Below are 11342 nucleotides of genomic sequence, written 5' to 3'. Positions count from 1 at the left end.
GGGGGGATGACGCATTACAGAACAGCAGAACGACGCGGTCAGTTAATTTATAGCTATGTGGTTGGTGCTTGGTTACTAGGGTAACGAGTTCTGTACAGAATGACAATATTGCTAATAACTATTCTTTTAAGTAACTATTTTTGCTAATTATCTTTTAATCAATTATTTTAATTTTTCTTAGTATAACAGTTATCAGCATCTGTCAGGCTATTGAAGTAAAAAATCATGGGAACCATCCTTGGCCTTCCTTTCATCCCAGCTGCCCCTTATCCACAATAAATCCTGACCCTGACCACTTCCCACCAGCCCCCTGTACATGCTAAGCCTGATCACCTTTGTTCTTATAAGGATCACTGAAAAAGTCACTTCATTTGTCTCCCCTCCATTGATGATGATGATGATGATGATTATTATTATTGAGGCAAGGTCTCACTAAAGTAGTTCAGGCTGAGCTTCAACTCACTGTGCATTTCAGGTTGGTCTGGAATTCATGCCTCAGCCTCCTGCCTCAGCCTCCCAGTGCTAGGATTACTGCCACCAAGCTGGGCTCTCCCCTCTGTTCCAACCTTCACCTGTCTATTAAAGGCACATCAGGGATACTCCTTCTCTGAAAACCTTCTCAGGTGCCTGTTGTGACAGGGCAGGCATGCAGTCCCAGCTACTCAGGAGGCTGAGGCAGGAGGACAGCAAGTTCCAGACCAGCCTGGGCAACTGAGTGAGATGCTGACTCACAATAAACTTTTACAAGGACCAAGGGTATAGCTCAGTGGTACAGCACTTTCCTAGCAACCTTGGGTCAAGGATTCGATCCCGCACCCTCACCGGCCTCCTACTGCAAGTACACAAATGAAATCCCTTGCCAGGGCTGTCGGAGCCACGTGGTCCCCGGGACCGGGCCCCACGTCGGTGCTGCAGCCAGGGGACCACTGGGTCCGTTGGGCCCGGGTGCGGTTCCGAGTCTTGCGGGTGCCGCCGTGATCATCCATCAGCGCCCTGCTGCAGCGCCTCCTCTGAGACGCTTTCCTGACCCCCTGCTCCCTGTCTGTCTTCCCGACCCTGCATGCTCTCCGGAAAGCTGCCTCCAGGTCCGCGGTTCCCGGCGCCCCCCTCCCCACTCCTGGGGATCCTCCGAGAGCAGCGTGGAGCTGAGCGACTCCGCAGGAACTCAGCAGACGCAGCCGGGGTCCGGCCCCAGAGCCCCAGCCCGCCCAGCCCGCCCAGCCCGCGAGGTTCCCGCAGCTGGAGCTGCGCCCTCAGGGCCATCCTGGCGGGGGCCGCCTCACCCAGCGGTCCAGATCCCCAGATTCCTGTTTTAAAAGGAAGGCCGCTCTCCTCAGACCCGGCGGCTACAGCCCCACCCTAGGTTCTGCCCCGCCCACTGCCCGCCCATCACGCTCAAGCCACGCCCCGTGCTAGGCTCCGCCCCCGGGAGATCCGCTAAACTCTGGCTCTCCCGGGGCGGTGTCACTGGTCTGCTCCCCAGAGGCAGCAGTGGAGCAGGGACTATGGTGCTCGTGACGCTGTGCTTGATGCTGCTGCTCCTGGCGGGGGACTTCGCAGGTGAGGCTTGCAAGGGTCCCTGGTACGGGGACCTGGGAAGTTAAGGAGTGTCAGGCTCCCCGACCTGTCCCTCAGCTCCAGGAGGCCTTCTCGAGGGTCCCAGCCCACCTGTTACTGGACCTTCCTCTACCGCAGCTGGGCTGCTGTGCTAGGCTAGAGCGGTCCTGGGCTCCCTTCCTGCTCATCCTGAGGGATACCTGCCCTCTCTTCAGCCTCTCCTGAAGCAGATTTTCTGGTGCTCCAAGCAGCAGCTGGGTTTTTGGTAACCTGGGACTCTACTGTCTCTGAGCAGATGTGCTGAAATTGGGACTGCATAGACAGATTTCACGGAGCTGACAGTGCAGTTTCAATACTAAGGCTTGCTGGGCATGGTGGCTCACGCCTGTAATCCCAGCGTGGCAGGCTGAGCAGGAGGATCACTGAGAGTTTGAGGCCAGCCTGGGCTACATAGTGAGTTCAAGGCCAGCCTGAACTGCAGAGCCGTACCTGTCTCAGCCATCCCCCTAAGCTAACTAAAAGCTTCACTTAGCTTTTGTATTCTTGTCCCTGTGCCACAGAAGAAAAGAATTTCACAAATTGTTAAAAGTTGCTTCCCTATATTTGCAATTTAGCTTCAGAATTCTTTTACAATTAAACCTCAGAGGAACAGAACCAAGCGTTCTGTTTTCAAAGTGCTGGCCTGGGGTGTATTTGTTTTAGGGAGGCATATACAGTTTGGATTGAGAAAGCAGGCATCAGCTAGTTTGGTGAAACACACCTATAATCCCACTGCTCAGAAGGCCAGGGCAAGATGGTAGCTGAGTTTCAGGCCTGCCTGGGGTCCACATGAGTTCAAGAGCAGTCTGACCTCCACAGTGAGATCCTGCCTCAAAAACAGCAATCAAAAAGCCCCCAAACAGTGCCAAACACTGAAAAAGCATTAGAAGAAAGGGAGAAGCCATGTATAAACCAAAAATCATTTTAAGAAAGAAATTTTCTGAGCAATTAGGTAAGTAAAATGCCTGTTTTTTTCTTGCAGCCTCTGAGGAGCAACCAGATGGTGGACATAGACCAGTAAGTGGGAAGCCTCTGCTAAGGGCGCCAAGGACCGCCCCTCATTTCAGGCCTGCCGTGCCCCGTCTGTATGCAGCACACTTTAGAATCAGGCCCCAGACAGGCCTTCTGCACAGATAAAAGCATAAATCTTGTTCAGTGCAGCTCAGTCTCGACCATCTCATGGCCTTGTCTATGTTAGTATTTCCTTGCAGAGTTCCTTGGCCTGGCAGTGATGTTGTACACTGGTCTTCCCATGTGTCTGATCACATTCAGTTCCATGGCTGTGGGTGGGGAGCAGATGACAGCAGAGGCTGTTTGTTCAGAGCTGCTGTAGTAGTAAGGGGTTAGACCACCACTGACTGTGGTTTGGGAGAGGCTCTGGGGCAGGAAGGAGCAGGACAGCTCACAGTGGAAAGGAGAGGCTCAGCTGAGGCTTGACCCAGGCTGGTGGCCACCAGGGAAGCGGTGTCCCACGGGATTGAGCAAGGGTGTGCACTTGGCTTTACTGTTGGGTCCCAAGCAAGAATCCAGGACAAAAGTTAGGGACGCTGTCAGGTTATTGTTTTGTTTTGTTATTTTTGAGACAGCATCTCACTGTGCAGTCCAAACTGGCCTTTAACTCACTCGTTGTGTAACCCAGGCTGGCTTTCAATGTAACGGGATCCTTCTGTTTCAGCCTTTAAAGACACTGAAAGCAGAGACCGTGGTGAAAAATTGTGGGTGTGGGTTGGCCGTGAGAGCATACAGAAGTCTCTTTAACTGAGGTGTTTAATGAAAGGTCTCACCCTTTGATTCCTTGGATCCAGCGAAAGTCACAGAGACTCAAAATACCAGTTCCCAGCTCTGCTGTCCCAGGATGTCTCCTTTGTCTCCTACCTGTAAGGTGAAAGTTAGGGCTCTGTCCACACTACAGCACACAAGGACTCAGGGGGCCTCCTTTAGTTCCAGGCGTGGCCATGGCCAGTGTGGCTTTTGGCTCTGTAGATCCAAATGACAGCAGTTGAAAGTATGTTTCATTTATTCACTGCTTAGACTGGGTGACTTCTTTTTCTCCAAGACAAGGAAAAGTGGTCACCATTTACTTAAAAAAAGGGGGCAGATACAGTGGCCTGTGTCTGTAATAGAAGATACTCAGGAGGCTGAGGCAGGAGGGTCCTGAGTTCACGGCCAGTCTGGGCTACATCGTGAACTCTTGTTTTGAAACAAAAAATCAGAAACAGAATGGCCATATATTTGAACTCTTGCTAGTTGGGGCTGTGTTCACCAGAGTCTGAGCCCTGTGACTATTCCCGGCTCTGCTGAAGAGCCACACTTGTTGCCTCTCTCAGCTCCCTCCAGGTAAAGGCCTCAGTTCTGTGCAGATAGAGGAATGGGCTGCAGGACCCCAAGTCAGGGCTGCAAAGTCCCACCAGCTAGGCAGCCTGTGCAGCAGCAAGCGCAATTTGGTTGCTTGAAGTTCAAAATAAGTGTCAGCAGCACTGGTTTCTTGTGAGGGTCAAGAGGAGAATCCGTTCCAGGCTGAGTCCTGGTGTCCGGTGGCCTCCTTGGCTTATGCGGTCCCTGTCCTTGTCTCCACCTGCACTCCTGTCCGTCTCAATGTCCAGATTCCACCGTTTTAATGAGGATACTGACTCCTGACTTTATTTTAACTGGACCACCTCTGTAGGGACGCTCTCTCCAGTGCCTAATCCCAGGTACTAGGGGTTAGGATTGTTAGGTATCTCAGTGTGTGTGTGGGTGGAGGGGGAGCATTAACCCTGTAACTTCAGGGTCCAGTTCTGACCGTGTGGTTATGCCAACGGCAGATAACAGGAGCCCTGCCAGAAGCTGTAGTGAGGTGGAAATTATGAAGCCAAAGCTCATTAAAGTAAGGATGGCAGCATGCTGTAGATTTTCATTTAACAATCAGATTAAAACCCTTCATGCCAGGCCATTGTTATAGTTCAGTGGCACAGTGCGTGCCTAGCACCGGGAGGACCTGGTTTGATTCCCAGTACCAAAACAAAGCAAAACAAACAAAACAACACCCCCCCCCAAAGAAACCCTGAAGTCTTTTATCTTTTTCTTTTTGTGGCTTGAAGGATTGACCTCAGGGAGTGTTGAGCAACATGTTTCAGCTTCTTTTAAATTTTATTTGACACAAGGTCTCACTGAGTTGCACAGGCTGGCTTCACAGTTGTGATTCTCGCGCCTCAGCCTCCTGATAGCCAGGACTGCAGGCATCAGCCACCACGCCTGCGTCCCTTCTTCTTCAAAATGAGACCTTGCCTCAAAGAGCCAGTCAAAGCAAAACAACACCAAAAGCCCAAGTGTGACTCAAGTCAGCTCTTTTTTTCCAGGCAAACTGTGAACGGTACCAGATACGAGGGTGTCCTAGGCACTTGCGCCCCGTGTGTGGGAGCGACTTAAATACCTATAGCAATGAGTGTCTCCTGTGCCAGAAGATCAGGTAACCTGACTTAGTCACTCCACCAGCCATGCCTTTCTCTTTCTTTTTCTTTCTTTCTTTCTTTTTTTCTTTCTTTCTTTTTCTTCCTTCCTTCCTTCCTTTTATTCCTTTTTTCTTTTCTTTTTTTTCCCTCCTGGTAGCAGAAATCAAACTCGGGGCCTTGCACTTACCAGGAAGGTGCTGAGCTTTTTCCTGTTCCCCATCCTTTTCTTTCTTGTCTTGAGTTTTGCTTTCTGGGGGATTGTGAGTGTTTCCTTGAGTGATCAACTAGCGGGCAAACAATCAGGGTCAGGGGTGCAAAATTTCCCCATGACGAGTCTATTTGGGGGTTGGGGATGTTGCTCAGTGATAGAGCAGGTGCCTGACATGCCTGAGTCCTTTGATCCCCAGCATGGAACACACAGACCCACACCACCAAAATAAAAATACACAGGAGTGTGTTTAATATATTCAATTGTTAAACCTCTCGGCTGTGATATTTTCTTTTAAATGTAGAGCATATGTGCAGGGGACCCGGCACCCGCTGTGCTGTCCCTTGGGAAGCAGTAAGCCTGTGCTACTGGCTGCCCTGTGTGTCACACCCCCAGTAGGGTCACTGTGCCCTCTGGTTGGTCCATGGCGCTCAGTCTTTGGAGCCTTTGCCTTGTCCTTTGCTTCTCAGGCTTTGTACCTGGGGCCTTGGGCTCTGGGCAAAGGGCATCTTGGGGAAGGTGAGGACTTCTACCTTCCAGGAGTCCTAGATTTAGCTGACACCATGATTATGTAAAGGCAGTCCGGGGTGGAGTCTAGTCTATCATGATGTGGACCACAGGCAAATAGCAGTTGGATTCGTCATGGCAGGAAGTGATCCTGTGTCTGTGTGGTTCAATCTGCAGGGTGATTGGGCAGGACCTTGAAGTCATCCGAGAGGGGCCATGCTGAAGACTGCACCCAAGAGACAGAGATACAAGCCCTCCTGCAAAAAGACCCCTCTCCAGTGTTGCTTTGGGTGAAATTTGTTAGCCCACATAATGAAGACGAGGCATGGAGAGTTTTGGAGAAAAGAATCCTTGTTTTTCCCTTTTGTTCTGTAGTTCAGCTTGTGCATTGCTTTATTTAGTTGGAATAAAATCAGCATTGAATTCAGTTGCTGGTCTTTTCTGCTGCAAATGCTGTTCCCAGTGTAGGACAGTTTGACCTTCATGTTAATTAGGGTTTTTCTTTTTATTTTCTCTTTCTTTCACTCTCTTTCTACCTTTTTTTTTACAAAGCCACACTACACAGCTCAGGCTGGCCTCCAGTTGGCAATGATCCTTCTGCCTTGGCCTCCTGAGTGCTGAGATTGCAGGCATGTACCACCAATTTGGCTAATTTGTCTTTCTGTCTCTCCTGTCTCTCCCTCTCTCTCTCCCTCTCCCTCTGTCTCTTGCCATATCCCTGCCTCTTTGGGTTTTATTATGAGTGGGTTTGAATAAGTAGAGTATTCACACAGGTTAATTAAAAAAAAAAAAAAAACAATTGCCAGTGTTAGCAACATGGCTGTGACTCAGAGGTTCCTGTGCACCCTGAGGGTGGTGTGTGATCCCCAGGGCCCCCATTTCCGGGCAGTCTGGTCAGAACTCCACCTGCACAAGGAGGGCTCAGTTCCAAAAGTAACTCCTGTGTGACTGACACTTGCAGGACTGGTGGAGGCAGACACGCAGAGCTCAGGGAGAGCCCATCTTGACCTGCCTGGTTTGGACAGGAACAGAGCCCATGTGTTCTTGCTGATCAAGTGAACCCGGAACCCCCAGGGCCTTTACGTTGTTTTCATGGAATTGTTGGTTCTTTTGGGGAGAAGTAAAAACAGGTTGAATTTTCCTTTCATCTTGCCCTGGGGCTGTGTGCTGTAAGGATGACAGCTGCTGTCAGTCCTAACTGTCCACCCCTGCACACTGAGAGTCACTCAGCTGACAGCTCCACCGTGGAGCCCTGTGGCAGCGCACATCCCCACTGACACAGTCCTGCTGCGCTGGGCTGCATGTCTGCACAGTGGCATCCACCATCCACAGGCTTCTAGGGGTCTCCCCATCCCATGTCCTCGTGTCCAGATTGGTCTCCCCGACATATTTTGTACAAGCTCCTTGAGGCCAGACCTGTGCTGCAGAACTGTGGATCCACCACGTTCCTCTAAACTGGGCACCTGGAGGTATTGAGTCCCCTTCTGCTATGGTGTCATCTTCATCGAAGGACGTAGAGGGAGGCTGAGTGTGGTGGCTCACGCCTGTAATCTTACTACTCCAGAGGCTGAGGCAAGAAGATGGTTGCAAGTTTAATACCAGCCTGGGCTACAAAGTGAGCTCAAGGCCAGTCTGAACTGCATAGAGACCCTGTCTCAAAAAAGACAAAAAAAAAAAAAAAAAAAAAAAGGACATAGAGGGGCTTCATAGTCAGACCAGGTGCCAGGTGCTGCTTGCTTGTCACAGCTGGTCATGTCCAGGAAGGAGGTGTGGCTGGCCGGGTTGAGCTAGAAGCTGAGCTCAGAGATGAGCAGGTCCTCATGGCTGGCGTCTGGGCAGCTGAACTTCAGGTCCTGCAGGCTTAGGTCCACGGGAGGCCCTCCACGGCAGGGCTGGACACCCCGCCATCACCTCCTCTTCACAACTGACCACCACTGCTGTGAAGTCCCTCAGCCCCCACTCATGCTCCCCCAGGCCTATCGAGGTTTTCCCCTGGGCATGAGAAGTCAATGCACACAAGACAGATCAACAGGAGACCAGGGCAGGAATTCACTTCAAACAGTTTTACCTGGCCTGCAGGCTTCATAGGGAAGTGACCCACATATGCACACAGAGTGAACACCCATGGCCTGAGCGGGCACAGGAGTGAATTGTGGCCAGGCATGGGGGTGCACGGCGATCGTCCCAGTGCGCTGGGAGTCTGAGGCAAGAGGATGACAAGCGGAAACTCAGCTTGGACAATTTAGCAATTTCCCAAGACCCTATTTCAAAATGAAAAAAGAGTGTCGTTCGTGTAGCTCTTTGTGGAAATCCTGGGTTCCATCGACAGTACAACAAATAAACAAACACTCAATAAACAGGAGTGAATTACGAGTCTGCAGCATGGTGGGATAGGATACTTCGGTGCAGGAGTGGCTGGGAGGCTAGACAGTAGTGTAGGGCAGTCTGTATGGATTTCCCCCAGCCTCGACTTCGTGCCCTTGATGAGGAGAATGCTGCTTTCCCTCTGCAGGAGGAGAACCTGTGCAGATTTCTTTCCTGCTTTTTCTGTAGGGTGGTACTGGAGACCGACCCCAGGGCTTTGCACATTGGAAACAAGTGGTCTATTCCTGAGCTTCATCCCCTTCGGCCTTTCTATTTTTGTTCTTGTTATTTTGTTTTTTGGTTTTTACAGATAAAACAGGAGTTCACTATGCATTTCAGGCTGGCTTCAAACTCACAACAATCCTCCCGCTTCTGTCTCCCGAGTTCTGACATTACAGTCATACATCGTCCTCCCTGGGTTCATCAGCAGTTTTGAGACACAGAAGGAAGGTCAGAGGATGTTCTTGAACCTACTGTCTTTTCAGTGCCTTTCACTCAACATGGTCACTAGGCAGAAGCCACAGGTTTTGGGGCTGTGTCTGTTGCAGATCGATCAGCCCTGCAATCTCCCCTGTAAGTACACAAGGAAGGCTTAAACAAATAAGACTAGTGTTATGATTTTAGGGTCCAGGGCGATCAAAAACTCTAGCATATTTTGAGATTATCCCAGGGCTAAGACAAAGAACTTCTGTGGGTGGCTTGTATTTGTTTTCAAACAAGGAGGTGTTAGCGTAGAACATGTGGGAAACTGAGCAGGACCTTGGGATTGGTTCAAAGACTTTTCTAAGGACTAAATTATGCTTATTTAGAAGATCTATTTTAGGAGAAAGTCTCCAGTTGACTTGCACTATAGCAGTGAAATGCCTGCAGTGAGTCTTTATTTAGTTCATCAGGTGGGAGTCAGGCATCCTCAGCTGTTACTTTATGCTGTCCTTTAAGGTGACAATGTGGCATCACAGGCCATTATAGGCCTCAGCCAGGACCAGTGACCCATGGAGTTTCCCTTACTCTGAGTCCACTGCTCATCTCCAGAGGCAAATCTAGGCATTGGGTAGACTCACAAATTAAACATGCAGAGCCAACTGGTTTATTTTATTTTATTTATTTGGTACTGGGAATTGAACTCGTGACCTTGAACTCACCAGGTAGGTGCTTATATTGCTGAGCTAAATCCCCGGCTCCTAACTGGTTGATTTCAAATTCTGCTCAGAGCTGCTTCACAGTATTCACCATCACGTGTCCTGACTTCATCCCCTCTGCAGCCTCTCAGGGCCTCATCTCTTCCCAGGCAAAGCTGAGTTTCACTGTTGGGATTGTGGCTTTGCCTGGTTCCCCATTCCCCTAAGCACCTACATGGTCTCTAACAGCTCCAGGATTATACCTTACACTTGGTTTATAATTATTTGGGTTTTACATTTTTGATGAAGGATATACTTCTTGTCTGATTATTCCTTTAGGCTTTGTACATCTGTGATAACTACAAGCAATCAAAAAGATAGCATGTAAAAAATTGATTCTAGTACCATACACATTGTCAGTAATTGCCCTCAAAAAACTCACCCTTGTTTGAAACACACTGTGGCAGACTAATGACTGGTGGTCAACTTGGAACACTAGCTGAACTGAATCAGTGTGCTGCTGAGTGTGGATGGCCCACCTGAGGACTGTTACCAACATATAAAGGAGAACTGGAGAGGAAGAAGTATTGGTCTTAGTTTTCCTGGGTGTTGTTGGTTCTCCTAGTCCCGTTAGTTCTCCTGGAGGAGCTTGTCAAGCTTCTTTCCTGATATGAACATGGTTGTTCTCGTCATCAGAGGAACTCGGCACCTTACTGTTGCTGAGGATGCCTGTGGTGCTTTTTAAGGAAACTCTGGTTCTTATTTTGAGTGTTGCTTTCTGGCTCTGGTACAGATCCCTCAGCCTCCTGGCACAGACTTTCTAGCTTCCACCACTGACCTTTGGGCCTTCCCAGTGCAGATCTATGAAATGCACTTGCATGAGAGTTTGTCATGGGCTCTAGGTCTTTAGCTGGACTCATGCAAGGTGTTGCTGCATGATCTGGGCCCTCAGCTGGGGGTCTTTAGTGTGTGGACAGATTTCTTGCACTTTTTTGGTATTTGACTGCTTGAGTAACCATTATAAAATAAAACTCTTAATTACATGTCCTGTATTATCTTGTTCTCCTTGCAAAGCTGGACCACAGCACACACTTCGGCTTTCATTTTTCCCACTTTCTGAAGAAGTTCTAGAAGCCCTCTTTTGTGAGTCTTTCAAAGTGTGATCAAAAGTATGGCGAGTACTGCTATCTTGTGCCATTCCACAGAAAGCAGCCTCATCAGAACATGACGCCGTGACCTCAGCCACCTCTTCACAGGGTCTGGCACCGTGTGACTTCTGGCTCTTGCCTAAAGTTAAAATGAGCATGGGAAGGAAGTGTGTTTGGATGGATTGAGGCAGCCACAGTTAAATGCAATTCAAAGCGAGTACCACTGTTAGATAGAAGTCACAGCCACCTGACCCAGAGGGCGGCCACTTCTCCAAGGCTGCATGGTGTGAGTCTCCCATGAGCCCAAGCTAAAGGGACCGACAGCCTGGTTTACAGGAGTGTTCGCTGAGCAACATTTGTGTTTTAGAAAGCTTTATTAGTTTGTCTTGTTTTCTTTTAAGTAGAAAGTTATTTTAAGACACCCAAACTTTTCCTGGGTTATACCAAACAATTTTTCTTCCCAAGAGACCCAAAAATAGATCCCATAGCCCAAATGTTTGACCCCCAGGAGGCATAGGGATAATTAATGCAGCTTTCTCATTTTACAGTGAATACTGCAGGTGTGGTGCCCGTCATCACAGCACACTGGGAGGATGAGGCAAGAGGATCACAGGTTCAAACCCCAGTCAGAGCAATTTGTCAGTTTAGTGAAGATCCTGGATCCTGTTGTCAAAGTAAATAACTAACAAGAGTGTGGTCGGTAGAGAGCCTCGGCAATTGCATTCATCCTTCCGACTGCCTCTTCCTGTTTAGAAGCAAAGATGGCAGATGAAACTCTTGCAGGGTGAGGAATCATTTCTGACAGTCTCTATCAGCTGAGATGAAACCAGAAACTGGAAGCCGGAGCAGTCAGAGCTGTGAGGCTGATGAAGCGTCCGTGTTCCTGGCTGCTTTCAGCCTCCCCCACTCTGCTGAGCTTCTCAGGAAAGATGTGTCCTGGAGCTGTGCGCCTTCCTCCGGCTACAAACAG

The 11342-nt window shown here is 49.4% G+C and overlaps 1 protein-coding gene across 1 annotated transcript; it reads left to right on the top strand.

Annotated features, from left to right (window-relative positions):
• The first annotated feature begins 1410 nt into the window (after positions 1-1410).
• On the top strand, positions 1411-6169 carry LOC101788286 (serine peptidase inhibitor Kazal type 2). The gene is made up of 4 exons (XM_005004511.4): positions 1411-1560; positions 2579-2613; positions 4935-5044; positions 5920-6169. Exons 1-4 carry the CDS (start codon positions 1506-1508, stop codon positions 5963-5965), a joined length of 246 nt encoding a protein of 81 aa, XP_005004568.1. The 5' UTR covers positions 1411-1505; the 3' UTR covers positions 5966-6169.
• Positions 6170-11342: the final 5173 nt, after the last annotated feature.

The sequence above is a fragment of the Cavia porcellus genome, unplaced genomic scaffold (genome assembly GCF_034190915.1).
Source record: "Cavia porcellus strain 051 isolate PalLab524CR breed Dunkin Hartley unplaced genomic scaffold, mCavPor4.1 scaffold_30, whole genome shotgun sequence".
NCBI lineage: Eukaryota > Metazoa > Chordata > Mammalia > Rodentia > Caviidae > Cavia > Cavia porcellus.
The sequence above is the reverse complement of the archived record's forward strand: the minus strand, read 5'-3'. Positions and strand labels throughout refer to the sequence as shown.